The 15,922-nt window shown below is 42.3% G+C and overlaps 1 protein-coding gene across 2 annotated transcripts in view; it reads right to left on the reverse strand.

The window, feature by feature from the left end:
* VPS41 (VPS41 subunit of HOPS complex) overlaps window positions 1-15,922 on the reverse strand; it is a 121,513-nt gene that overhangs the window by 36,346 nt on the left and 69,245 nt on the right. For both annotated transcript variants that reach the window (XM_079947532.1, XM_079947533.1), the window contains exons 11-16: window positions 12,596-12,693; window positions 7,693-7,822; window positions 7,038-7,153; window positions 4,679-4,735; window positions 2,246-2,307; window positions 1,619-1,700 (exon numbers count right to left, since the gene is read on the reverse strand). In XM_079947532.1, the coding sequence (XP_079803658.1) occupies window positions 1,619-1,700; window positions 2,246-2,307; window positions 4,679-4,735; window positions 7,038-7,153; window positions 7,693-7,822; window positions 12,596-12,693 (545 nt within the window). The remainder of the gene's footprint in view (window positions 1-1,618; window positions 1,701-2,245; window positions 2,308-4,678; window positions 4,736-7,037; window positions 7,154-7,692; window positions 7,823-12,595; window positions 12,694-15,922) is intronic.

Consider the following 15,922-nt stretch of genomic DNA (forward strand, 5'->3'; position numbering starts at 1 on the left):
TTTTGAGGACCCTGTTATGTGATTAAGCTGAATGCACATGACAGATCCTAGCACTTGTTGACTACGTCACCACGGAACCATAGTGGCTCAAGGTAGATTAGAATCACCGCAAGAGGGATAAGAGCAGCAGATGTTAACATTGCAGCTTACAAGAGAGGAGCTTTATTGCACAGCATCTTCTGTCTTTCTGTGATCTGCTTTCAGAAAGGTGGAAACAACCACCTGTTTAGAAAGGCAGTAATTTAACAGAGAGGCTTTTTGGAAAGCCTGAGAATATTTTCTAAATTTTACAGTCTGCTGGATGGCATAAGTGGAGACATCTGCTCAAGACATTCACATCCAGGCAGGAAATAAATTCAGGAGGGAGTGGTGATGGTGAAAGCAGCACATCACAATTTTACCTGTACACATTCTGAATACCCTTATTGAAGTGAAATAGAGGCAAACGGACTTGAGAGGTTATCTTCCAATGTGGCAAAGTACACACCAAACCTCTAAAAACCCGCAAGTAGTGCTGTTGTCTCTTTAATTCCATAGGAAGGCAGATGCTACAAGACAAGCCGCAATGTTGCAACACCTCCACACTCCTGAACAGAATTTAACAGCTCAAAAAGCAGCAAGGGGCCACCTGCTGCGAGATCTTAATAATATGCCCCTTTTGGCTCATCGACTTTGAATAGGAAAGCATAAAACTCGGAAAGAAAATGTGTATATGTTATTAAAGGGCATGTGCATAAATGCTTTCTACTGCTCTGGAAGTGACAGTCCTTTAGCTGTATGCCACGGGCAATTTATTAACTTAAAAGCTTGCTAACAAACATGCTCCATTAGATTACTTGGTTTGCTATGCTAGCAAGGCACAGAAAGTGGCAAAATTCTTCCCTCTCCCTCCTATCTTTTGTAGTGCACAACAGAACAGCCATCTGTTTGCCTGAAACGTAATTATTTCTTGGTGCTGTTACTAATGAGTCAAAGGATGCGCAAAAGAAGTGAGTCACAAGGTCACAGAGACCGTCTCTGCTCTCTTCTTCCAAGCAGGGGCTTTTGTGAACAAATGCAACTGTGTGAGGAAGGAAAAGGGGTAAACTTCAACCTGGGAGGGGGTGCGAGTGAGGGGCTGTTAGTCACCACTACTAACACATAACATATTGTACAAGATCCGGAAAACTGTGCATCTTGCTGCATTTTAAACTTCAGGAACAGTTTTGCAGTATATTGTGCCAAGCTTTCCGTGTGGCAACAAATACCAATCTGTTATGTTTTGGAATCAAAAGTTACATGATGCTATTTCTTAACTCTGTTCACACACTCACCTAGGAAGGGATTTTGTATACATGATACTCACAGACCTCCCATGTGGGCAAGATAACATGTGGCACATGTGCTAGGAATGTGAACGTTCTTTCATGGAACACGAGGTGGGGAAAAATGTGGAAAAGCCTATATTCCAATGCTGTAAAGGGTATAATGCTCATACTAGCCAGGCATTAGCTTATGCGCATGGTGAAGAAGTGCGTTCAGTGACACTTCGCCACATGCATATAATCCTGGCAGGTTCCTCTATGAACTGACATAACCAGCCAGAGAAATTCCACGGAAAATATATGACTCTACATACCTTAAGTTGTCCAATTTCTTTAAACCTGTGCACTTCAAATTCCCAGAGATCTGTGTTCTTGCCAAGTATTTTCTGGCATTTTCTGAAGTAGAAAAAGATGGTATATAGAAGGGAGAAGAGGCTCATAAATCAGGTTGCCACTTCTAAAGCATCTTCCATCTATGCACAGCAGCACCATTTGTGTAACAACCTCCAAGTTATTTGGGATCCTTTATTGTATTGCTTCTAATTTTGGCTTAGGTAACTGTTCAGAACATAAAGTCGGTGACCATAATCCAGAGCCCAACATGCACAAGGGCTCCTGCAGCATGCTGAAGGAACACGGAGCTCCAACAATTCTTGGGCACTTAACCTCCGAACTATTCAGCACAAGGAGGAAGCCCAAAGAGCAAAAACAAAACAAAATTGGGAGCCCCCCTAAGTAGGAGATTATGTGCATTAAACCTCAGTCATTGTCACCTACATCAAAAGCATGCTAGCATTCATCTGGGTAAGCAAACATGTAACGTTTCAGAATAACCCAGATAATATTACCAGCCATGTGTACAGCTTGCACACACAAACAGTGTACACAATCACAGAGGTGCACACAATTGTACCCCAATCCATTCAAGCTAAACATATTACCGTGCTGCCAGGTCATACTCTCCAATTTCCATCAGATGGTTTATGTAGGCTAAACCTATATCCTGGGGTGAAAATAAAATACAATTAGTTAAAAGTACATCTAAGAATTGCACATATCCTTCCACAGCCAAGTGTCTGGCATTTGTATTCAAGTGACTTGTTAGATCAAATACCAGGATGTATTTTTTCAGGGTTTCTAATTCCTTGGTAACAAATATGCTTGTTTGTGAATGATCAAAGGGCTTACTATAAAGAGCATTTAAAAGAATTTTAAATTTACAGGTTTTAAATATAGGCACAAATCAGATGATATTCTTCTTGGTCTTGTTTCTATTATCTTCCTGTCCCTCCCAGCTCTTGGGTAATAATTCTCCTATGTTGGGAAAGTGACTCAGAAGAAAGAAAGAAAGAAAGAAAGAAAGAAAGAAAGAAAGAAAGACTTGCAGAGGTGTAGGGCATTAATAGAGAGGATCAGTCCACACCAGCCTTTCACAAAGTTGCTGGACTACAACTCCCATCATTCCTAGGTAGCAGGACCAGTGGTCAGGGATGGTGGAGACTCAAGGTTGAGAAAGGCTGGTCTAAACCATGAAGTGTTATTGTTCATGAATGCTTATATAACAGGGATGTGGAAACTGTGGTCCCCCAGGTGTGTGATTGGGCTCCACATGCCATGATCCCCAGTCTCCATGATCAGGGATGAGGGAAGTTGGCGCAACGACATCTGCAGGGCCACAAGTTCCTTGCTGAGTTCCTTACTAAGATAACATTCCATTCTGCTTTCTGAACCGTCTTAAATCAGGAGAAGCCGATGTAATCTAGTAATGTCTGGAGGAAACCACAACATCTGGAGAGCATTCCCTGTCCAACATCTGATCATATTGGACTAAATGCCACTATTCCTCCTCTGGATAATCATTACTATTTATTAAATTTCTATACCGCTCTTCATCCAAGGATCACAGGGCGGTTTACAATATCGTTTTCCATTTTACTGGTTTGCAACTTTCTAGCATGCTTAGAAAAAAGTTTTTGCTCTTAACACACTACAGTACTTCACATTTCTGCAGCATGATACATTTACACAGGAAAAGGGTGGGTGGCAAGAACAAACATCCAGGTAGTTAAAAGTAGTGTAAACTGGGTTTCTTTTTTAAGAACAACAACAGTATCTCTGCTCCAGTACTTGCTTCACTGAAAGTCTGAGAAACATTTAACTTTAACTTATAATGGAGAAAAACATCAAATACAAATATAAGCACAGAAATTACGGTAGCCTTGTGAATATGGAATGCATGGGACCCTGAATGCCCAGAGCTCTGATCATGAAGTTGAGGCGGGCAAAAGGTGGCGAACAGCAGCCAAAACTCTCTCTCATTCTCTCTCTCAATCCCAGAGGAAAGGTAAAAGAGTTACGAGGCTCAAAGCAAAATCCTGACCTAGAAACTACCGTATTTTTCGCGCTGTAAGACGCACCAGACCATAAGACGCACCTAGTTTTTTGGAAGAGGAAAACGGGGGGGGGGGGGAGGAATCTGAATCCCAGCGATCCCGCTGGCTGTCCTGGCTTCTTGCTTAGCCACGCACAGCCTCTCCTGGGCAAGGGGAGCCTTCATCCCCTGCCCGGGAGAGGCTGCGAGCGGCTACGGCTCCCCCAAGAGCCACGCTCCCTCCTCAGGGAAAAGCCCCCAAGAGCTGCACACACGCTCCATGCGGCTCTTTAAAGGGAGCACTGAGCAGAGCCTCCCACCTGCATTCGCTCCATAAAACGCACACACATTCCCCCTTACTTTTTAGGAGGGGAAAAGTGCGTCTTATAGAGCAAAAAATACAGTAATTTCACACGCAGAACAGACCATATTGGCCAAGTGGCGAAGTTTTCGTTTCTGTTTCATTTGCATAGGCTTAAAAGCATGTTCTTCTTTGTGACCCTGGGACTGAGTCATACACTCCATAGCTAAAAACTTACAAGCCTTGGCTCAAACTCCACTTGGGATGCCCTTAGGTTTAGAGTGGCAAATTAAACTGGCTGAGTGTGTCACTAAGATAAATAGGTTGATTGGGCAGTGACTATGATCTGTTCCTGGGCCAAACCAGGTGTTATGACGAACAGCAATAATGTGTCTAGATTCACCCTCTCCCACCGTGATATATGCAATTTATCTGCATCTTGATACTGGTATTTCTCTACCACAGCCCCACATCCCAGAGGGAAGAGAAACGTGGGGCACTTTGACATCAGGGGGCAAGTTAAGTGCTACTAGATGTTACAAATGGAATGGGGAGGGGGAGACTAGACACAAAACACCCATACATGCAACCTTAGGCCTCGCTTAGCGCAGAGAGAAACTATTAATTTATTTCTGAAAGGTCAGGAGCCTTTTGTGTTCCTTCTTTTTCTTAAAAGAATTCAAATGCAGTTTGCAGACTTACCTGAATCTTGTGTTTTTTCATGGTCTTCTGACTGATCTCAGCTGCCATCAAAGCCTCCTATATAAACACAAGCAGAGATGACACCCGAGTCAAGTATTCAAAACTTCTGTAGAGAAATCTGGAAAAGTGTGGCTTTGTTTCTTGTGCCTTGTGTTTGAAAGCACTAGAACGCTTAATGTCATGGTCGAATGAACAGCTTTGAATTCATACTCAAACAAAAGCAATTGTTAAAAAGAAAGGGGGGGAAATCTTGGGTTCCATCTGGGTTCACTCCACATTAGTGCATCAAGATCAAATTTCGGGAGGATGGCACCATATGAGGTACAATCACAGGAGTTCATTTTCCAGCAAAAAAGCCTCTGCTGTAAAGACACCTGTCAAAAAAAGTACCTTGATTTGTTTTCTGAGAGCTCAACTAAAAGACAAAGAATAAATCCACCACTGGTAAGAGAATGATTTTTCATTAAGTTTAATTTGTGGCTTATCCACCGAGCTGGCATCTCGTGTGTGCAGAAATAGAGCTACCTTCTTGCTACCCAAAATGAAAAGTGAAAGCTTAATGTGGGTTACAACACAAGCTATTCCCTGACTATTAAACAAAGGGCTTTCTGTGGAATATGCCTGAAAGCCTTTCCAATCCAATGAAACAGTGCTTCATGCATAATGACGTTCAACGTGGACCAACTTGCATATACGCCTTGGGACGAATTAACCCACTTGAACGTTTTCAGAGTGAAACGCAAATGAGACTATAAGAAACCGGGAACAGAAGCATGTGCTTGATCCCTTTATTTACTTGTACTGTAGTTATTCACAGCATAAGAGAGTTCACAGACTTCATAACAAAAACCTGTGTTACAAACTACCACATTTTCCTGGGGAACCCAGTCTTAAAGGCAACTGAATACAGTGGTGCCCCGCAAGACGAATGCCTCGCAAGACGAAAAACCCGCTAGACGAAAGGGTTTTCCGTTTTGGAGGTGCTTCGCAAAACAAATTTCCTATGGGCTTGCTTCGCAAGACGAAAATGTATTGCGAGTTTTTCCGACTTTTTTCCCCTCCCCCCCTTTTCCTAATCCGCTAAGCCGCTTATCTGCTTATCCGCTAAATGCCGCTAAGCCGCTAATAGCGCTAATCCGCTAAGCCGTCAATGGGCTTGCTTTGCAAGACGAAAAAACCGCTAGACGAAGAGAATCGCGGAACGGATTCTTTTCGTCTTGCGAGGCACCACTGTACTTAAATGTTGCATAAAGTATTTATCACACATATTTTTCAGGTTCCTTTTCTTTGATAAATGTAAAGCCTAACAGATAGCTTGATGAGCCCCAACAACACCTAATGCACAAGCTGGAATCCTGAGCTAAAAGTGCTGTATTATGCAGTCAAATAAACTTAAGAGGATTAGAAACTGAAATAAACTATGCAAAATCAGGAAATTAACTTTATTTTTCATACTTCATTTTGACTGCTTGCAACCACTGCATCAGCACTTTCGGACAACTGTTAAGCCTTAGACCAAGGTATGCAATCTTTTTTCCTGTTGGGGCCTGATGGGTGGAGCCAGAAGCAAAAGTGTTCTGGATGAACTAAACTGGAACAGAGATCACCCTGCCTCAACTTCCACCAAATTTTCTCAAGTTAGAACTCCTAATCCAATGCAGGTCTATTGAGAAGTAAGTCCCACTGGGTTTAATGGGGTCAGTCTCATGTATATAGAGGATTTCTCTAGGACAACAGACTATTGGTCTGTTCTGATAAGCAAGTAAAAGTAATTCCCAAATAACTCCACTGTGATTTTAGTCTCTCTCTCTCTCTCTCTTTCTCTCTCTCTCTCTCTCTCTCACACACACACACACACACAGAGAGAGAGAGAGAGAGAAATTCTCCAGTCATACATCTGGTGGACAGTTTCGTTCTTTTAAGGCAATCAACCTATATATTTTTAAGGAAATGCTGCTAATTCTAATTGTTGTGAAACACCACAGAGGGAGGGGGAGACCACTTTAAAGGGCAGAAAAAAATAAAGAGGACACAAATAGTACAATTCAGGAATAAACAGATGCTGTTCTCACATATGTTGCTTGTGGTGCAATCATATACATGTCTGCTTATAAATACGTCCTACTGAATTCAATGGGACAAACTCCTAGCCTACGACACTATGGCAAATGCACAGCAATGAGCTGTGGATGGATAAGGCACCATCCTGTCACCTAAACCTGTTGGGTTTTTCTAATTAACACAGGAATAAATCCTGTAAAAAACTTGAAGTATATTTAAGAAGTCAGAAAACAAGACATTCAGCAAGGCCTACTCATTTACGCTGACAAGAATTTAAAGAGAAAAGTGCAAACGTTACTTCATATTTCTTCTTTTCCAAGAGCCATTCAATATGGTCATCCTGGTCACGTTCTTTGGCCACAACAACATCTCTTGGACTGATGATATAAAACAGTGATTCACCCTCTGAATATTCTGCAAGAGACACAGGAACAATTTTACCCATTTCACCACTTAGTAAAAGCTTTGACCTCTTTGAAAGCAGGTGTTCTGGATGCCTTTTGCTTGAGTAAATTAATGTTGCATCTCAGTATTTCTTAAATTCACCCATGTGCATTACCCAAAATAAACCCAGCAACAACCCTAAATGAAACAAACAGAAAGCACTCATTGACAATGGACCTCTGCAAACACTCGCTGGTCTCTCTTAAGGGACTGGTTAAGAGATCAGGAACAAATATACTGGTCCATTAGAAGAACTAAGAATACATCGGATCAGTTTCAGAGTACTGCCATGCGACCAATTCCAAGGCTCTTGCTGAAATCACCCACGATAAACACTGTAACATTTAGACGTGCTAATCCTGACAACCGGAGCAATGCTCTAATTCCACTCTTAGCTCCTTGTGCTTTGCAGAACAATGGCTTAACTATAAAGGAATCCTGGAGCTGAACGCAAATTGATAATCAAAATAACATATAAAATAATGGCCAGACTACTGCAAATTTCTCACCTAAACAATAATCACGGCATTCATTTTCTTGAAAGCGCCTCACAGTTAGAGCATCGGAGGAGATTTCTTCACAAGATTCAGGAAATGGCTGGATTATATCCAGCCTAGGTCTGGAACAACACTCCTTTTCCTGGGGGAAAGAAAACCACACACAGCACTGAAGCGCACAACCTGTTGATGTTTTCTAATATACCTGAAAAGATCATCTGAATTGTATCCTTTTGCAACCAAGTTCTTTTCTGCATAAGCAGCCAATGGAAACCCCCCAATTAGAACGGCCTTCTACTGTGTCAGCTCCCATTTAGCCAAGTGCTGCCTTCACTTTGACTGGCAGCATTTCCCCAGGGTCTCAAGAAGATGTCTTGCACTGCTCCCTAAAAAGCTTTTTGCCTGATGTGTGCAGTAATGGCGCAGGGGGAGCAATTCATTGGGATGAAACCTGATCTCGTTTTTTGACAGAATTACAACCCTGGTAGATGAAGGGAACGCAGTGGATGTAGCCTACCTTGATTTCAGCAAGGCATTTGACAAGGTGCCCCATGATATTCTTGTAAAGAAGCTGGTAAAATGCGGTCTTGACTATGCTACCACTCAGTGGATTTGTAACTGGCTGACTGACCGAACCCAAAGGGTGCTCATCAATGGTTCCTCTTCATCCTGGAGAAGAGTGACTAGTGGGGTGCCACAGGGTTCTGTCTTGGGCCCGGTCTTATTCAACATCTTTATCAACGACTTGGATGATGGACTCAAGGGCATCCTGATCGAATTTGCAGATGACACCAAACTGGGAGGGGTGGCTAACACCCCAGAGGACAGGATCACACTTCAAAAAAACCTTGACAGATTAGAGAACTGGGCCAAAACAAACAAGATGAATTTTAACAGGGAGAAATGTAAAGTATTGCACTGGGCAAAAAAAATAAAAATGAGAGGCACAAATACAAGATGGGTGACACCTGGCTTGAGAGCAGTACATGTGAAAAGGATCTAGGAGTCTTGGTTGACCACAAACTTTACGTGAGCCAACAGTGTGACGTGGCAGCTAAAAAACCCAATGCAATTCTGGGCTGCATTAATAGGAGTATAGCATCTAGATCAAGGGAAGTAATAGTGCCACTGTATTCTGCTCTGGTCAGACCTCACCTGGAGTACTGTGTCCAGTTCTGGGCACCACAGTTCAAGAAGGACACTGACAAACTGGAACGTGTCCAGAGGAGGGCAACCAAAATGGTCAAATGCCTTATGAGGAACGGCTAAGGGAGCTGGGCATGTTTAGCCTGGAGAAGAGGAGGTTAAGGGGTGATATGATAGCCATGTTCAAATATATAAAAGGATGTCACATAGAGGAGGGAGAAAGGTTGTTTTCTGCTGCTCCAGAGAAGCGGACACGGAGCAATGGCTCCAAACTACAAGAAAAAAGATTCCACCTAAACATTAGGAAGAACTTCCTGACAGGAAGAGCTGTTTGACAGTGGAATTTGCTGCCAAGGAGTGTGGTGGAGTCTCCTTCTTTGGAGGTCTTTAAGCAGAGGCTTGACAACCATATGTCAGGAGTGCTCTGATGGTGTTTCCTGCTTGGCAGGGGGTTGGACTCGATGGCCCTTGTGGTCTCTTCCAACTATGATTCTATGATTATGCTAGGAGTCAGATGAGAAGTCCCGAGCGTTTCCAACAGCTTATTTGGATTCCCTATTGCCAACACTTAATATAGTCACAGAAATATCACTTGTGTTGCAACAAGGTTGGCTGTCTTGAATACTGTCAGCGGACCTACAGCTATATAGTTTTGAATAACCTGGCATCTGGTGAAAAACAAGAGAAAATAATGGCCCTTAGTAACTGGAAACCCATCTCAAGCCTTTGTGACATCACAACTTTCAGCTAGCAGAAAAGACAGAGGAACAATTTGGTGCTAGTTGGGTAGAGAGATTGTCAGACTGAGCTGGAACTAAATAAACTGGAAACAGCCATAGCAGAGCTACTGGGGCTCATAAATGCCATTCTATGGCAATGTGACCCAGGATTAGCTGTTGTGCTCTCTCTGCTTACAAGAGTCTGCCTGCTCCCCAAATGTTCTGCTCGCATATTTGCACATCTGGTTGTTCAAAAGCATGTCTCTAGCACTCTCTGATTATAAGGAAATGGACTCTGTAACGATCCTCTGAACTTTATAAATCTCAAGAAAGTCCTTTTTGTAACAACATCAATACCGCTACCTGCACATACATTCAAACAACAAAATCTTCTCATCCTTGTGATGGAATGAGTGAATTTTTACTCCTTTGACTGCCTATATTGTAATACATGGCAGAATCTGGTTACAATTATGTATTTGTTGTTAAAATACATTATTGTAACCAGAACAAATTTATTGGGCAAGATTCTGATGATATATGCGAGCTGCTGGCTTACCTAAAAAAGCTTAAATCAGGCAGAATGGAAAACCAAACTTTAATTGGTAGGATTTCTTTACATATAAGTCTACAATATACAAAGTGCAATGTTGGCTACAAATGATCACAAATGTCTCCATTCTGCAGTTGGATTCATAATATCATTGGAATGTGAGCAGAATGCCTATTAAACTTGAAATTTTCAAAAAACTGCACTAAATCATGAAGATCTTTATATAAGCCATTTCCCTTAAGGGAAGATTGAGAATTCCCAGAATCTGTCTCTTTAAACACCACAAATAGCAGCTGCTTCACACATTACATAAATATTGCGTTTTCCCATCTTGCGCAAATGTGATGAGCAACACTGGCTTGCTAGCCAATATATCTCCTTTGGTTGAAATACTGTGGTACTGGTTTTTTCAGTTTATACATAAAAAGTTTCAGGTGTGCATGTTCAAGGTTAAAAAGTTTTTTTAAAAAATCTAACATCCGTGAAGGAGCAGCAAGCAGGTGATAGGTGGTATGTGTTCATGACAATTTTCCCTTGTGAATTCTCAAATAATCCCCAACACGGTTTCATTCTTCCCATGTTGTTGCCAAACACCTGCCGTTACAAGCTCATAGAGATCTCCTAAGTTGCTATCTAGGGCATATCAGCGCTTTGAAAAATGAACCTCTACCCTGTCAGCTTTTTGACAAAGCAGGGGTAAACTTTGAATGGCCAGATTTCTTTATCCTGACTCATTAGTATTACTAATTGCCTCCTACCAGCCCCTCATTTCCCAGCATCACCTCCTCCTTCATAAGGTCGCTCAGTTTTCTTTGACTCACTCATAGAGAGGAACTACAGTATTAGCTCTCTCGGGAGAAGCTGCACAAGCACCTTTGTTCCTTTCCTTTAAAATAATAAATAATAATAATCTGGCTGTCCTGCAAGAGGGCTAGAAGCTGACCCTATTGATTTCAATAGACTTGAGTGTTACCATGAGCCAACGGCATTTCATTGCCTAGCAACAGTGTGCACCCCATTGCTCAAGGTTACTATAGCAATGGCTGTCTAATGCCAGCTTGCTATCAAAGGGATGATCAAGAGCACCTGCCCCTCTTAATGCTGTAACTTCAAGGGTTTCTCCTCTTCCTTCCCGTCCTCTCTTTCATTTTGTATGGTTAAACTAATGCGTCGTGAAGACTCTGGAGATTCACTCTCGAGAAGAGCTGGTGATCCAATATATCCTTTGTCTAGCCGGACACATATAACGGAGGCAACGGTACCAAACAGCTGCTCTCCTCACATCGTTCACAGTGACACGAGTGACCTGCAGCCAATCATCTTTACAGGCTTTATTTAAGAGCATAGGCAATGTCAAGGCGGCACTCTGCAATTTAGCTTTAATTCCTGTTCATACACGTGCCAAAAGATTAAAGATTTAAAACAAACACAGAGGAATGAACAACTTCTGGCTCTTCAGCATTCTAGCCGTTGTTTGCTATGAGATGGGCAAAATACCTCCCTCCCCCCAAAAAAAATATGACTTTAGCCGCTTTAAGTGTGAAGAGTTTATGGTACTGCAAAAGCTAAAACTGCAGCCCAACCTGGAAAATGGACATTCTATACAAGATCTCAAAGTAGCTGTCTTATTACAAAAGAATTTCAGAAATGGACAGGAAAGAGAAGTTGCTGAATTGCAACTTATTACCAAACTTAAAACCATGGAGAGACCTGATCTGAATAGAGACATTGGATTTAATAATAATAATAATAATAATAATAATAATAATAATAATAATAATAATTTATTATTTATACCCCGCCCATCTGGCTGGGCTTCCCCAGCTACTCTGGGAGGCTTCCAACCAAATATTAAAATACAGTAATGCATCAAACACGATAAAGCTATTTTTAGCCATCTCACCCCTTGCTTTTTCCTGCAAGACCAATTACGGTCCTTAACAGTCGTCAACAGGTTTACCACACCTATCAGCCAATCACCCATTCCCACCACCCTTCTGAGTAATACCCCTCCCCACCCTCTCACTATATATAAAGGTCTGGTGACTTCTGTTTCAGTGTATCTGAAGAAGTGTGCATGCACACGAAAGCTCATGCCAACAACAAACTTTGTTGGTCTCTAAGGTGCTACTGGAAGGATTTTTTTTATTTTGTCTGGAAAATGAAGTAGCTATAACAGTCTGTAGCCCAACTTTAATCCCTTTGGTTACTACTAGCCCATTTCCCCCCATCATGGTACTGTCATGGTATTTTGGACTCGTTTCCATTAGCCTTGGTGCCCATATTTCCTAGTGGTGAGAGGTATAAGTCTGGAATTTTCTGTGAACTTCCCTCAAGGGCGAGTCCCACTGGGCACATTGGGGCCAACTAACAAACAGGTGTGGAACACTGCTGTCTGAGTGCTTAAGTACCTTTTGGCCACCTAACAAACCTGTACGCCTGGCTCACAACTTTTTTGTGTGTCCACTTGGAAGTTTGCGTGCAGAAAAATACTTACAGTTTTCTCTGAAATCTCCTTTACATATGAAAGTATGACAAGCTGGTCACAGAGAGGTGCAATTCCACTGATGTAAAATTCAGTGTTGAACTGGGAAACTAAGTAACAAAAAAAGGAAACTGGCTTTAATATTGACCTTAACTAAGAGTTGTATTATCATCATAAAGCACCATTCAGATACATAGTCTCTGAAGCAGGCAAATGAATTTTGTAATCCTAACAGTTATGCTAATAAATTCGCAGAGAAATAGATCAGTATTTGTCTTTTAAACATTTTACATGTTATTTCGTTTGTTACAGATTCTATGATGGTAAAAGATGTGCACATTTGAGTCATGACTGGGACCACACAAGTCTTTTTAAATCCTGGGTGTGCACAGTGGAATCCAATGTCTTCCCAGTAAGGGAAATACAGTTCACTGGAAAGCAAAGGAAGCATCCATTTTTTGGATTGGTCCAATGATTAATAATGAGGGACCACTGTGGAAACCTACCATGAGTTGAAGCTGAAGCAATCCACTCATACATCCCATTGTTCGGACTAATTTACATACTACTTGCATGAATACAAAGGACATGGTAGAGGTGTACTGTGGATGAAACTCCAAGAGAGAGGCTGGACTGGCATATCCACAACTGCCATTAATAACATACAGATTCTCAGTTTTAAAAACCAGTTGTGTTCTTTCTAAATCCTGTATCTGTATTTCCCAACCAAAATACAGCTTTGCGATAATCAACGGAACCTATAAAATCCACTCATCTAGCACACATCTTGGCTAGGCAGATGCATTTTTGCTAGAGTTTTTATAGGAGGCATCAAGAAGAAGGCAATCAATGAATTGAAAAATGAAAAAGGAGAGATAAAAGGTGGAAATTATGACATTTTTTCCTAAATGTAGAAAGGCAAGGCAAGCAAGTTTTGCACCTAATGCCACCTTTTAACAGTGTCAAACCTGATCAGGTTTTATCTTTTGAGACATAAACCCAGCATTATCTTGTAGCACCAATCAAAAGATGCTTCACAAAGTTTAGGGAGGAAAATATTTTCCTTTTTGTCCCATGAGAACTACTGCAGCACCACGACAGAATGAGAAGGTGAGGGAACGGTACTTCCCAATACTGTGCTCTAGAGATAGCAAAACTTAAAAGGCAAGTGTTCAGGGTTTCTATCTCCCTCACCCCCTGCGGAACAAAGCGGCGAGCCAGTGTAAAATACATTTATATAATGCCAAACCAGAATATACTGTTATCACCATAAGACTTGTGCTGCATCAGACACACAATTCAAGTGCAACAGTTAACTTTAAGTGGGAATTATTAGCTACTGTCAGATGCTGTGGGATGGAGCAGGAAGGACTTAGGACATCAGTCTCCCTCTGTCACACAGAGAGACTGTAACAAAAGCATTGCCCTGTAAAGATGGGATAGTCAGGTTTCCAACAGTCTGTCCAGACAGAGGGGAAAAAGAGGCAACTCTGCCCTGGTAGCTACCTCTGGAAGAGCCTAATTTCTTGAATGCTACTGACTATACTAGAGAGCCCATGCAGATGGTGAATGCAATCACAACTCTAGTCTTATAGAGCCTATAGCCTAACAAACTACCACAGGCCCGCTACGTGGTTTGACTGCACACATGTCTGCGTCTCCTGGCCATGGTTGGAAGACATCACAACTGTGTTCTGAGGATCTTCTTCACTAGCAAACAATTTAAACGATCAAAGTATTCTGGTACATGCTTACCCTGTGTTTGGAAACACAGTGGGCAGAAATGAATGGGAGCAATTGGTGGAGTTGAGTAAGGTGGCTCTGCTTACCTGGCTTCCCAACACTGCAGTTGCTCCCAGAAACAGAGGGCAAAGGTGGTGGGCAAGGCCCTCACAGTGCCCCCTCCGCCTATCATTAAGTGGCCAAGATACCCAATGCCAAGAGGCCAGGTGAATGGTGCAAATGAACCCATCGGTTCTGAAAATATGTAAGATGGTCCTTACTCTAGAATAGCAAACCCCTTGAACTACAGGGCTGCTCTGGAGCAAATCATTTGTCAACTTTTGTAGCCTCTCTACAAAACTAGGGAAGGAACATGGCTCTGTAGCGGAGCAGCTGCTTTTGCATGCAGAAGGTCCTGGATTCAGCTGCAGGAATCTTCCGGCAGGGCTGGGAAAAACTCCTTTTCTGAAACCCTGGAGGACTTCTGCCAGTTGCCGTATTTTTTGCTCCATAAGACACACTTTTTTCCTCCTAAAAAGTCTGTGCGTCTTATGGAGTGAATGTGTGGTCGGTCACTGGCTCCCTTTCCGGCCCCGGCCTCTTGCCCAGACCTCTATTGTTCAATGTTCTGCAGACGGAGGCTGTTTGTTTCCCCAGTGACATGTGACTGGCTAATCAGATTATCTGTCTGGAAACTGTAGAAACGGCTCCCTTTCCTTTCCTAAAGAAGCTGCAGAACTGTGAGTTGAACCCCATAAAAACAGGACTTTTTCCCCTTTACAAAGTAAGCTCAACAACTGTGAGCTGATCCTCAAAAAAACAGGGCTTTCCCCCTTTGCAAAAGAAGCTGCCCAGCTTTGAGCTGATCCCCCCAAAAAACAGGGCTTTCCCCCTTTCCTCCTCTAAAAACTAGGTGTGTCTTATGGAGCAAAAAATACGGTAATCCTGAGCTAGATGGATTGTTGGACTGACTCACTATAAGGCAGCTTCCCATGTTCCGACATAAACACATTTTGCACCTTTATGTGCATCCTTACAGAGAGGAGAAGAGAGGAGAGGAAGTGCTACAGTTGTGATACGAAACAAGGTATGAACAAGTTGAATAAATGGGAGTGAGGAGGGGTGCGCACCAAAGACACTCCTCCTCTGGGAGGGCCAGTCATGCAAGCAAATGCCGTATATGAGCCAGTCCGCAATGCACTTGATAGGCCACATTTTGTCAACAATAACAAAATCGCAACTGGTCACTGGGGGTATCTGGTATCATTGAAGAAGATTATCATATATCATGAACTGCCTCAAGTAAAAGCTTAGACGACTATGAATCAGGAGGAGATGTTCTGGTACGACACGAGAATGTTAAGCAAGATGCCCCTAAATGATATCAAAAAGGCATTGTAGTCTCTGTTACAACGTGGATAAATGACAACCTTCCCCCCAGCCTCATCCAGCCCCTGTTTAAAGGAGTGATGCTCAGAGCATTCAACGGAGCTGAAGTGCTGTGAACTGAAACCAGAATGGGAAATCTCAAACGGATTGTTAGAAGCTAAGTGAGATAAAGCACTGATCCTCAAATATGTAAGGAAGACTCTGTGCTGGAACATGGAAGATAAAGAA

This window comes from Podarcis cretensis (assembly GCF_951804945.1).
Source record: "Podarcis cretensis genome assembly, chromosome: 12".
Classification (NCBI taxonomy): domain Eukaryota; kingdom Metazoa; phylum Chordata; class Lepidosauria; order Squamata; family Lacertidae; genus Podarcis; species Podarcis cretensis.